Source organism: Acomys russatus, chromosome 30 (genome assembly GCF_903995435.1).
Source record: "Acomys russatus chromosome 30, mAcoRus1.1, whole genome shotgun sequence".
Taxonomy (NCBI): domain Eukaryota; kingdom Metazoa; phylum Chordata; class Mammalia; order Rodentia; family Muridae; genus Acomys; species Acomys russatus.
Window position 1 is genome coordinate 12,172,399 of NC_067166.1, and position 13,346 is coordinate 12,185,744.

Consider the following 13,346-nt stretch of genomic DNA (forward strand, 5'->3'; position numbering starts at 1 on the left):
AGAAAGCTCTAGGATCAAACACAGAGCTACACCACAATTAGAATCAGGCTTTTCCAGCTTACAATATTAGGGTTCACGATGAGATCAAATATCCTCAACAATCTCATGAATATGCATATGCTTTTGAGTTTCCTCTGTGTTGCTTAATAGATTGCCTTGTTTATTAGTCTGTTCTGTGTGAAACAATGAGTTGCACTGTTGAATATTACCATGTGTCTTTCTGGGTTTTAGGTTGTGGAAAATGCCCTTAAAGTGAATCCAGTATTAGGCCCACAGATGTTTCAACCAATTCTGCCCTATGTTTTCAGAGGTGTTATTGAAGGCGAGGTAAGATTCTCTTAAGCTTCTGTGGATAACATTAGACCTCAAGTCCTATTATTTTAAGTATTCTACTTTTGTGTTGGAAAAACTGTTACCTTTTTCTCATTGATAACTGTGAAAAGGAAGCTTTATCATTTGTATCCTATTTAGTTGGGTAAAATTTGAGGATACTTGCATAATTTGCCACTTGTTTCTTCATATAAAAAGTATAGGTTTTTTTTTGTATCTGTCTGTGTATAGGATGGGAATTGGTGTACTTGGAAGCCAGAGTTTGTGTTGTGCCTGTTCCTAATTACTTGGCACTTTATTTTTCCAGGTAGGGCTACTCACTCTCTCTCTCAACTTGGGAGCGTGCTAGTCGGCCACACTGGCCTGTGAACAAGCAGCAGACACTTTACCCAGTGAAACCATCTCTTCAGTCCCTCATTGCAGCTCTGCAGTAATAAGCAGTAGTGATATAGATATTAATAAGTAATACATAAACACACACACAGAGTCCAGAGAAATTTTGTAAGAATTCAAGCAATACGGATAGATGACACTACACAGAGGCAACACAAAGGAGAATGTTATTTTTATCCTGTTTATATTGTACCATTGATTTAAAAAAAATCATTTATACGTGTATCTTAACACAATTTTATATGCCCTGTGTTTTAATTGTGCAGAGGTATCCAGTAGTGATGTCCATCTATCTTGCTGTTATGGGTCGAGTCTTACTACAAAATGCCAGCTTTTTTTCTTCACTTCTTAATGAGATGGGACATGAGTTTAATCAGGAGGTAAGAGTGTGCATGCTTTGCTTTAAGGATGTCTGTGACCACATAGATATTGGAAATGGCTGATGAAATAGTGATATTTATATAAGTTCTTTGAAGCATTGAAATCATTACATTATAAGTCTTTTAACAGTTTGGGTTTTACCTGTTGCTTGAGGTAGAAGGAAGAACAGTGGTCCTGTAAATAGCAGGTTGAAGTCTTGCAGTCTGTTCTCATCTGAAATAGGTCACTTAATTTTTACTTAGCTACAGAATAGAATTTTGATTTGTTCTCTACTGACTCACAGTCTCAAACAGGAATACTTTGCATGTATTCATAAACTGTCTTGTTTCATTCTTAATGAATTTAACTTAGAACCATGGATTGAGGAAATGTCTGTCTCATTATAATGGAAGGTGACCTTTGAAGCAGCCTAAGAGTATTTAAACATACTGCATTCGAGAGAAACTACTCAGTTATGGGAAAAGACTCTTCAGTGCCTTAGTTACTTGTGACTGAGTACTGTATGTAATATTCTGTAAGAATTTGGTGTTTCTAGTCATTAATCTGCTCAGGTTTATGAGATGTGGGAGGCAGAGTATATTTGATTAGGGAGATAGTTGGTGGGAGATGGTTGGTGAAATATTGTGATGTATACTGGAAACAGACCTATTTCAGGAGACCCAGGGTAAACACTTGGAAATTTTGCCATGGAGAATTAAACCTCAAATTTGAGATCTCAGTCTTTGTGTCAGTGAATTGCTAAGAGAAGTGTTTCCATTAGTCTAGTATCTTTTAAAAATTAATTTATTTATTTTATGTATATGAGCACACTGTCTTCATGCACACCAGAAGAGGGCATCAGATCCTATTACAGACAGTTGTGAGCCACCATGTGGTGCTGGGAATTGAACTCAGGACCTCTGCAAGAGCAGCCAGTGCTCTTAACCTCTGAGCCATCTCCCCAGCTTCTTGTCTAGTATCTTTAACTGGGATGGGAGCTATTTAAAAGTTCATTTATTTTAATTCACCAAAAATTTTGAGTGATTTTAGGAATATATCACAGCATAATTTTTTTTGTGTTTTATCAGGTAGTATTTTAAATTTCATAAGAACTTAGTGGCATTTGTATTCCTATCTCATGTGAGAAATATTAGAGAGTTGGTGACAGTCCACACTGCTAGTATGTGGGAGAGTTGGAATGCGGACCCCAGCAGCTGTGTCTCTGCATCTGATGTCCCAGGGCTGCATTCCTCTGAGCTCACTCTTTTCCACAGCAGACGCTCCTCTCTACTCACTGGGCATGCTTGACTGGAAAGGTCATAGTCTCCTGTAAGGGGAAAGGTGCTCACATACTTGAGTGACGTAGCATTGTATGAGGATACAGAGAAGCCATCAACCACATTAACAAAACAGGTTTTAACAGTTGTATGTCAGCATTGGATCTGGTTAAATTCAAACGTATTTCAGCCAAGTATTAAGTGACTTAATTGTAACTAAACCATTGATAATTCTGAGCTTTTTCAAGTTTTAAAATATTAAACATTAAAATTACAGTTCTTATTGAACACGTAAGATAGCCTAGCTTTACTGCTCATGTAATTAAAGCACCATGCAAGCTATCCTGTTCATCCTGGGTGACTTTGACAGCTAATTTTTTTTCTTTACCTTAAGAGATTTTTAAGTATTATTTTTAAGTATTATTATCTGTAGCCTCCTGTCTCTATGTGGGTATGTGCATTTAAGTGTAGGTGACCACAGAGGACACAGGCGTCAGATCTCCCTAGAACTGGAGTAACAGGTAGTAGTTTCGAGCTGCCCAGTGTGGGTGCTGGGAATCAAACTCATGGCCTCTGGATCAGCAGTATGGCATGTTCTCCAGCCGTGTATTTTATTGTTTGCGTTTAGCTTTGTGTGTGTTGTTGTTGTTGTTATTGTTGTTGTTTTCTTTTATAGGGAGTTCACAGCAGAAATGTAAAGGGAATAATTTAGGACATCCGTCTTCAGGCGGTTCGAGTATCTAGCTCCTTCTCTCACCCCTATATTTTTCTGTGACCCAGATTGTATGGTATTAAACTTCTTCAGAATATTTCTTTTGGAGTTAGGATTGAGTTTTAATTCATAATGGGTGTTTGTTTATAACCATTCACTGTAATCTAGTCCTTTATTCTGTGGGGCGCGTAGGCTGGGTGACTGTGGAAAGCAGGCATGGTGCTAGAGTAAGAACTTGATGTGTCCAAACCCCCCAAATCCCAAACCGACAGCTCCCTCCCTGCTTCCATGCCTGCATGCCCTGTGGCCAGTAGACTGGAGGCCCAACTCCCCAGTTCTCAAGGTAGTCATGTAGTTGGGCAGCTGGATGCAAACAGAGCATTACTGGCACAACAGCCGCAACCAGTCACATGCATTCACCTATTATACCCTTCCCACTGAAGTAAACTGGCACAAGCTGTTTCTGAAGAGCTGCTGGGGGTGGCTGTTTCACTGAGCTGAAACTCTTGGGGAGCTGCTTTGGAGAGGGTTTTCTCCCCACACTGACTGCTGGTTTTCACTGATGCCGGGCCTAACATTGGAGCCCAAGCTCCCGCAGGCGCCTGCCACTGAGCTCCTCCTGCGCACACCACCTACCTCATTGGCCACCTAAGCTGGTCCGCTTTTTCTTTTCTTATCCCTCTTGGAGAAGGGCTGTTATCGCCCACCGAGCTAAAAGAGCTGTAACATTCAAACCCGTGGAGAAGGTCGTCTTCTCTCAGCCCTCAAATCCTGCAGAGCCCACCCGCTCCTGATTCAGGTTACTTCCTCCTGGGTTCAGCGTTGCCTGGACCCCGTGAGGGGCTGTTACGACACTCTTTCAATCTCATCTTGCACTCATTAGGACTCCATGATCCCAGCCGTTCAGTGTTTATTTTGCACTTTCTTGAAAGCATTTTCTCTCACATGCGGAATCCTTACATATAGTTGTTACCTTTACCCAGAGCACCCCAGTGTTGCAGGGTATTTGATCCCATTGTGAACTGTAAAAGCCTGTTTCTAGTTGTGGAGTGGCTCAGCCCTGGCACACACCTTTACATCCTAGACCTTTCTGTACACAGGGTTAAGTAAACTAGCCCTAGATTAAGAGGCGAAGCAAGAAACCAGCTGACGAGGATTAAGCAGAAAGTAGGGGCACTGAGAGAAGCTTATTAAGATGTGTGCAGAGGGGGAACTTTTGGCCTTTTGGCTTTTGGGTTTGTTTTGTTTCCTCCTGGGATATGAGTTGAGTGGGAAGGGCTTTTTCCTTCTGGGTATTCTGTCAACTGAGTAGGGAGGTCAGCTAGGTGTTTTCTCTGCCCTCTGAACCAGCAAGCTTTCAACACAGCATCTCACTCCTCAGTTTTCATCAGTAAAATTGAGCAACTGAGACTTTTCAACCTCTCATTTTTCTTTGATTCTTTATCACTTTTATTCTAACTTTAAAACTTTATTTTCTGGGAATCTGCTTCCATGTCCTAAGCATTTGGTTTTGCTTGTGTGTTCAGTAATTTTGGGGAGCAATGTGCTGGTTTAAACTAGACTGACTTAACCTAATGTCATAGTAATAATTTAACAATACCTCTAAGCCTAAAGGCATATCACCTCTTATAGTTATAAATTAATTATGTTTAAACAATGTCATATTGTTTATGTCCTAATATACCTTAGTAATTATTAAAAATAATATTTAGGGCCTGAGAGATGGCTCAGTGGTGAAGACTGCTCTTGCTAAGGAACTGAGTCCAGTTTTCAGCACCCATACTGGTGCCTCACAGCTGCGTGGAACTCCGGCTCCGGGAAATCCAGTGCCCTTTTCTAGCTTTCACCAATTCCTGCACACGTGCACAGAACCTGGCACAGGCACACTTATATATACTTAAGCTAAAAATTCATAGAAATCTAAAGTTGTTTTTATTTCATTTTCAAATGGCACAATTACTGGCAAATAAAAGTGTGTTTGTCTCTTGGACAAGACTCTAATTTTTAAATCATGATATTGTCTTAGACATATGTACCTTTATTTTCTGTTCCATCCCAACTTTGGGGTTATACTTTAAGGATAAGAGTTAAGAAGAAGAGGCTGGAGAGATGGCTCAGAGGTTAAGAGCGCTGATTGCTCTTCTATAGGCCCTGAGTTCAATTCCCAGCAACCACATGGTGGCTCACAACCATCTATAATGTGATCTGATGCCCTCTTCTGGCAGGCAGGTGTATATGCGGGGCAGAGCACTGTATGCACAATAGTAAATTAAAAAACTCTTTTAAAAAAATTAAGAAGAGGATTGCATTTTTCTAGATATAGACATCCAGTTAGACCAGCACCATTTGTTGAAGATGTTTTCTCCATTGTATGGTTTTTGACTACTTTGTGAAAAATCAAGTGTCCATAGGTGTGGGTTTATATCTGGGTGTTCGATTTGATTCCACTGATCAAGCAGTCTATTTCTATACCAGTATCACAGGGTTTTTATTAAGATTGCAGACCCGAGGTAGGATGGTTGACTCTCACTCAGAAGGAGAAATAGAATAGACAGCAGAAGTGGCTGAAGAGAGGGAGCGCAGAGGGATAGACCTGGGGAGAATGAGGGCAGGAGGACAGAGGGCCTGCTGAGAGAAGAGAAACCATGAGCAGGGGCTTCTCTGTGACAGGCTGGAGACCTAGGACAGGCTTCTGGGAGGATCTGGAGGCGACAGTAGCTGAGACTCCTTGTAGTAGAGGTCATAAAGACTGAAGAGGACACCCTCCAACTAGACAGGACTCCTAGTGGAGGGAGGGGAACACCGACCCACCCACCAAAAACTTGGACCCAAAATTTACCCTGCCTACAAGATGTGTAGGAATAAAGAGAAAACAGAGATTGGGGCAATGTCCAACCAATGCCTGACCAAACCTAAGACTGACCCCATGGGAGAGAGCCAACCCCTGACACTAATAACAATACTCTGCTATGTTCGCAGACAGTATCCTAGCATAGCTGTCCTCTGAGAGGCTATACTCAGCGGCAGATCCAAACAGATGCTGAGATTCACAGCCAAACATTTGGCAAAGCATAGGGAGTCTTGTGGGGAAATGGGGGAAAAGGACCTGGAGGTGACAAGAGCTCCACAAGAAGACCAACCGAGCCAACTAACCAGGGACCATAGGGACTTGCGGAGACTGAGGGACCAACTAAGGACCATGTATGGACTGGACCTAGGCCCCCTACACAGATGTAGCTGATGAGCAGCTAAAGCTTCATGTGGGTCCCCTAGGAAGGGGAGCAGGGGCTGTCTTTGACATGAACTCAGTTGCCTGCTTTTTGGTTGCTCTCCTTTAACAGTGCTGCCTCCCCAGGCCACAGGGGAAGAGGATGTGCTCAGTGCTCATGTGACTTGATAAGCTGGGGTCGGTGGGTAGGGCACCCCTTAGGAGTAGGGGAGAGGTGGGAAGGGTGGGAGGGAGAGAAGATGGAGGGGGCTACACTTGGGATGTAAAATTAATTAATTAATTAATTAAAGAAAAAGGATTGCAGTGTTCACACTTGGAACTTTGTTGAGCTCTGTAGTTCTTGAAACACCTTGCGGATGTTGCTGTTTCAATAATTATAAATACTTTTTAAGTTCATTGTACCATCTCAGGTGCAATACATTCTGTAGGGAACTCAAATATAAATAGATTCCAACTAGTAACTGCTTGCCTGTTGACTAGAAATAATGTGACGACTAAGTAGGAAAAATGTATCAGTCTTAAAGTAGAAAGGAATAAGATTCTGAGGTTTTTATACACACACACACACACACACACACACACACACACACACACACACACACTCTATTTTTTAAGTCAGAGGTTTGGCATTACATAATTCTTTAATGGTGATAGAAGTAGAAAAGTCTTTATAAATAAACCTGATAAATATATCATTTAATATTCATGATCAGTTGTTTTGATCCTTACTAGAGTGGGGAAGAGAGGGTTACCTACCAAAAGGCTATTCACTGTGAATTTTAAACCTTGTGTTGGGATGACACACCATTGAGCTCCTTTCCCTTGCTGAGTCAGTGCAGAGAACTGGTCATCTCTCCAGATCTGCCCTGTGGGGGTTGTGTTCACCTTTGCCTTCATTAGTTTTTATGGCTGTAATAGAAAAGAATTTACTCCCTTTCTTTTGAGATTCTGCAGGTTGGGGTTGCAGTCAGTCTGGGCCTCTGAGAGGAGGGATATCAAATCAGACTGGCAAATTACAGAACACTGAATAGTAATCGTTAAATTGAAAAAACTATCATCTAAATACAAATATATGTACTTTTTCAATGTGCTAGGAAGATTGGTCTTGATTGATTGATTGATTTTAATATACACTTATATTATTACACATATACAGTAAACTACCTACAGCAAGAAGAACCACGAAACAATCAGGAATTATATAACTGTTATATTCATAGTGTTTTGGCTGTTCGTGTTTGGCAGCCTTGAAGAAAACATCTGTGTTTGTGCACCTAAAATTCTGATTGTAAATCAATATCTATCATACCATTATCAACATAAAACATCTACTTAGACCTAAAAACATCTTAACCCTTAAACAGCTAAGCATAATTATAAAACTAAACTATCTGCTCTTTCAACCCCATCATCGACTTGAGAAGGAATACAATTAATTACATGAGTATGCAGGGAGCGCAGGTCAGCAGCTTCCCAAATGAGAAGATGACAGAGACAGTTTGCTGCCTGAACAGTCACCCAAATTCTCTATAAAGTTGGAGCATCATCTTCCGCCTTCTGGCCCAATATATCTGACAGACATATTTGTGAGGCAGGAACTATTGAGGACTTGCTAACCCTGTCTTGGCAGAGTTTGGCCGTCAACTCTGCCTGCATCCAAGCTTGCCCATTTTTAGGCAGAATTCTGTCAGTTCTAGAAACAAGAACATTTTGTCCGGTAACTGGTTTGACCCATTTGAAGCCATCTCCATAAGGAGGGTCTTTGATGCTAGCAAAGGTCGTCCTGAGTGAGGTGCCCAGGCTCAGAAAGACGTGCATGGTGTCTGCTCACTCCTGAGTGGATATTAGCCATAGCGTACAGGGTGACTGCACTGCAGTACAGAGACTGATGCACCAACCAAGGACGGTGTAGGATGTGGACCTAGACCCTCTGCTCAGATGTAGTAGACAGGCAGCACAGGCTCCTGGTGGGTCCCACAATATGGGGAGTAGGGACTACTTCTGACATGGACTCTGCCCCCCCCCCCCAACTTTGAGCACTTCCCCCTTGCAGGGCAGCTTTGCCAGGCTGCAGAGGAAGAGGATACAGGTAGTACGGTTGATTTATTTATTAAATGATGTTACTTACACTCATGGGCTACGTACTGGTTTCAAATACATGTCTTTGTCTCTCATAATTAATTGGAGTCAATTTTTTGGTTTTTTCTTAAATTTCTCTAGAAACCAATGCTTGTCCCAGTTTCCATCAGTTTTGTGTTTGTGTAATTGAACTTTCATGTTTTAGGTTTTAGCTGTCAACAGCACTTACATACAAATAAAATTTCAAATATGATGAGGTCTTCTTTCTTCCAGATGGACCAGCTCTTAGGAAATGTGATTGAAATGTGGGTTGATCGATTGGACAATATCACACAGCCTGAAAGAAAGAAACTTTCAGCTTTGGCTTTACTTTCTCTTCTGCCTTCTGAAAATAGGTAAGGAAATGAAACATTGGTTTCTTCTTCTTCTTTTTTTTTTTTTTTTTTATATTCATACGTATATGAGTGTTTTGCTTGCATCTTTGTCTGGCAATCCTGTGGAGGCCAGAAGAGGGTGTTGGATCGTCTGGAACTGGAGTTGCAGGTGGCTGTGAGCCCCTGTGTGGGTGCTGGGAATCCAGGTCCTCTGGAGGAACAGCTAGTGTTCTTAGTCCTGAGTCATCTTTCCAGCCCAAAGCTCGTTTCTTTTAATGCAGCCTACCTGGACATGGTGTCATACACCTATGACTCCAGTGCTCTGGAGGTTGAGGCAGCCTGGACTACAGCAAGAATAAGTAATAAAATGATGATACGCATGTCTTTGTGTGGCCAAGAAGCATGTTTCCTGAGTACCATGCAGAGTTCTCAGGTTCCCACCCACTCTGTGGAAATGTAACTTTTACACCCCCCCCCCCATCATGCTTGCTGTAGCCACTCTACAAGAATCCACCACCTTTTTAGTTTGAAATTTTAAAGACATAAAAGCGTTGTAGACTTGAGTCTGTGTGAGGAAGATGACTTCAATATATTAGATCTTTATATTTTCGAGGAATTTTAAAAGAATCATTTCTTGTAGAAACAAATGATAGTAATCCTTTGGTGTCTACTCTCTAAATTGGTGATCCATTTTCCAACTTCAGAGACATTTAGTGTGTGTGTTTTCAAGAGCTTCATGTAGACTTGTTTTTGGTGATGACCAAGTACTGTAAGAATTTTGAATTTCATTTGTTTTAGGTTCAAGTATTCCCTAGTAGGACGTAGTTGATTTAAACAGGGATTTAGCAAAGCAGCAAAATGTATTCGTTGAGTGTCTTGCTTTTTTGGAGAAAATGCTTTGTGATAGAAATTTTCTGGGCATCAGATTCACTATGTCTACTTTGAGTGTCAGCCTTGGCAGTGGATGCCTTTACCTGCTGTGATGCAGGTCCTGTGCACTGAGTGTCAGCCTTGGCGGCGGATGCCTTTACCTGCTGTGCCATCCCCCTGCCCCTCCCTAGTCTATTGGTTTCTCTGTTCTAGCTGAAGTTAAATCAATTTGTGCAGATACAGAGCTGTTTTCTTTCTGTGGTCATTTTTTTTTTCTCCCACAAATCCACTTTTATTTATTTACTTAGTTCAAATCCGGGAAGGGTACAGCATCACACAATTTCAGTGGTCTATACAGGAAGGTTGCTTTGGAATTTGGCTCAAATCACGCTGGTGTTTCCATGGGCCTGAGTTACTTTTCCCCAGATTATTCTAGTTTTGTCTGGTTTGCCTCCAAGAGTCACTGTGTTGGTTTTTGCTTTATACACATAAGCACATCTCTTGCCTAAGTAGAATTCAGTTTCATCCTGGGCATAAACACCTTCAATTTTAAGAAGAGCTGTGTGCTCTCTTTGGTTCCAGAGACCTATCTTGTAGCCAGCAAAACTGGCCTTGCACCACGGCCGTCCAGACATATCTGCATTTAGCAGGCCCCAGAAATCTGCCCCTGAAGTTTGGAAGCAGAAACTTTGCTCAACTCCAACTTGTGTGGTCATTTTGTCTCAAGTTTTCATTTAGCAGTTGTATTTGTAAGGAATGTTTGAAAGGGCTTGTTGCTATTTGGGAAAAAAAAAATTAATAACACGTTTCTTTTGGTAGAATACAATACTTTTATGTAATTTCATAAAGGTTTTTTATAGTTACTGAAAGAGAATTTTGTAAACTTACCAAGTGCCGCTCCTAACCCTGAACTTTGTAGTTAAAGGCAGCACGTAGTGAAGGGGAAAGGCTGCGGAGGAGAGGGACCCTCATGCCTTTCTGATCTTAGCATTGGGTTTCTTCCCTTTGTTTTGCATTAATAGACTCGTCCTTCAATTGCCCCTATTTGACTTGTATGATTTAAGTGAAAATAATAGTGTGTATAGTGCCCCCCTTTGTATATTACTGAAGATACAAAAAATTAATTGATGAAACTCAGGAGTCAATGGCTAAACAATTTTATTCAAATGTATAAATGTGTTTACTTGTGTGTGGGGACTCGTGTGTGCTATATAGCGTATGTATTGCAGTCACAGACAACTGCTGAGACTGGGCTCTCTCCTTTCACCTTGTTGAGACAGAGTCTCTCTCTTTTTCTGTCATGCTATATACTCCAGGCTAGCTGGCTTGAAAGTTTCTAGATGATTCTCTTGTTTCCATCTCCTATCTCACAATAGAAGTGCTGAGATTACAGCTGCATGCCTCTGTGTCTACCTAGCTTTTTTACACGATTCTGGGATCCAACTCAGGTCACCAGGCTTGCATGCTAAGCACTTTTACCTGCTGAGCTGGCTGATTAGCCTGCAAATCTTTACTTAAATTAAAAAAACAAAATAAAACCCCTAACATCCGACTCAGATTCCTTTTCATGCTAAAATATCCAAACTACTTCAGACATTTATGTACACTGAAAAGTAACTCAGGAACCTCTTTCACTCTTACCTGTGCATGTGTGTGTGCATGCGTGTGTGTGTGGACGCACACATTCATGAGTGGGGTGCATGTGCATCTGTGCATGAAAGCCAAAGTTCACCTTTGGTGTCTTCCTCAGTCTCTCTGCGCTTTATTTTGTTCAGGATAGGGTCCCTCACTAGCCTTACAGGTCACTGTGGATTTAGGTAGGTGGCTGGCCAGTAAGGCTCAGGGACCTCTTCACCCTGCCTTTCTCCCACTGGGGTTGTAAGAGTTGGAGTTACACTCAGCTCTTTATACATGAATGCTATGACCTGAACTCAGGTGTTCATGCTTGCATACTAAGTACTTTACCTACTTAGCCATCTCCCAGGCCTTTCTGCCTAGCCTTTTATGCAAAGATAAACTTAAAGGGCTGGAGAGATGGCTCAGTGGTTGAAGAGTGTCGCCTGCTCTTCCAGAGGTCGTGAGTTCAATTCCCAGCAACCACATAGTTGCTCACAACCATATATAGTGAGATCTGATGCCCTCATCTGCAGATAAAATACTCATATGCAATAAATAAAAGAAATAGATCTTTTTAAAAAAGAAAAAAAGATAAACTTATATTAATAATTTGGTAAGGAGCTTTATATTATCCTCCAACCCAGGGCATATGACTTAATTTCTTCAGGTACTAGTTGATAGTAACCAGTATTTTGTACACAAAAATATTTTTAAATTTTTAAGCAAAAAATCTGCGGATAATGTATTAGTACTTAGTTCATTATTCTAAATTATTGGTTGATTTTTATGTAGTTTTTATTTTTATTTTTATTTTTATTTTATTTTATTTTATTTTATTTTTTTTAAAGATTTATTTATTTATTATTTACGCAATGGTCTGCCTGCACTGTGAGCTCACATGCCAGAAGAGGGCACCAGATCTCAGTATAGGTGGTTGTGAGCCACCATGTGGTTGCTGGGAATTGAACTCAGGACCTTTGGAAGAGCAGACAGGGCTCTTAACCACTGAGCCATCTAAGTGAATAAATCTTCAATAATTATTTGAAAGTAAATATTCTAGTGCATTTAAAAATTCTTGGTTTGGTAGCACATGCCTTTTTTTTTTAACTTTTTTTTATTGATTTATTCATATTACATCTCAATTGTTATCCTATCTTTGTTTCTTCCCATTCCTCCCTCCCTCCCACTTTCATCCTATTCTCCTCTCCCTCTATATGATCATAGCCTATCAAGTCTCTTGTTGATAGCCTGTTATTCTTCCTCTGAGTGCCACCAGGCCTCCCCATTCAGGGGACATGGTCAAATATGGGGCACCAGAGTTCATGTGAATGTCAGTCCCTGCTCTCCACTCAACTGTGGAGAATGTCCTGTCCATTGGCTAGATCTGGGTAGGCTTCAGTGTTTACTGCACATATTGTCCTTGGTTGGTGCCATAGTTTGAGCAGGACCGCTGGGCCCAGATCTGCCCATCATAATGCGCAACGTCTTTAGTCATCAGGGAAATGCAAATCAAAACAATTCTGAGATTCTATCTTATACTCATCAGAATGGCTAAGATCAAAATTTCAAGTGACACCACATGCTGGCGAGGATGTGGAGAAAGAGGAACACTCCTTCATTGCTGGTGGGAATGCAAATTTGTACAACCACTTTCGAAATCTATCTGGCGCTATCTCAGAAAACTGGGAATAGGGCTTCCTCAGGACCTAGCTATTCCACTCCTTGGAATATACCCAGAAGATGCTCCACCACAAAACAAGGACATATGCTCAACCATGTTCATAGCGGCCTTATTCATAATAGCCAGAACCTGGAAACAGCCTCAGTAGAAGAATGGATAAAGAAACTGTGGTACATTTACACTATGGAATACTACTCAGCTATTAAAAACAAGGAATTCCCGAAATTTGTGGACAAATGGATGGAGCTAGAAAGGATCATAATTAGTGAGTTAACCTAGAAGCAGAAAGACTCAAATGGTATATACGCACTCATAATTGGACACTAGCCCAAAGGGCATGTCCCATGGAAGTCTTCACTTACCAGGAAAGTGGGATAGATGTAAGGACATCCTATTGGGTGAGAGAAGTATGGAAGAATGGGGA

General features: G+C 41.1%; 1 protein-coding gene across 1 annotated transcript in view; it reads left to right on the plus strand.

The window, feature by feature from the left end:
* The window catches only part of Ipo11 (importin 11), a 148,240-nt gene that overhangs the window by 86,230 nt on the left and 48,664 nt on the right, over window positions 1–13,346 (plus strand). Inside the window, exons 26-28 of the mRNA XM_051172607.1 lie at window positions 232–327; window positions 990–1,103; window positions 8,654–8,775. Coding sequence (XP_051028564.1) covers window positions 232–327; window positions 990–1,103; window positions 8,654–8,775 — 332 coding nt within the window. The remainder of the gene's footprint in view (window positions 1–231; window positions 328–989; window positions 1,104–8,653; window positions 8,776–13,346) is intronic.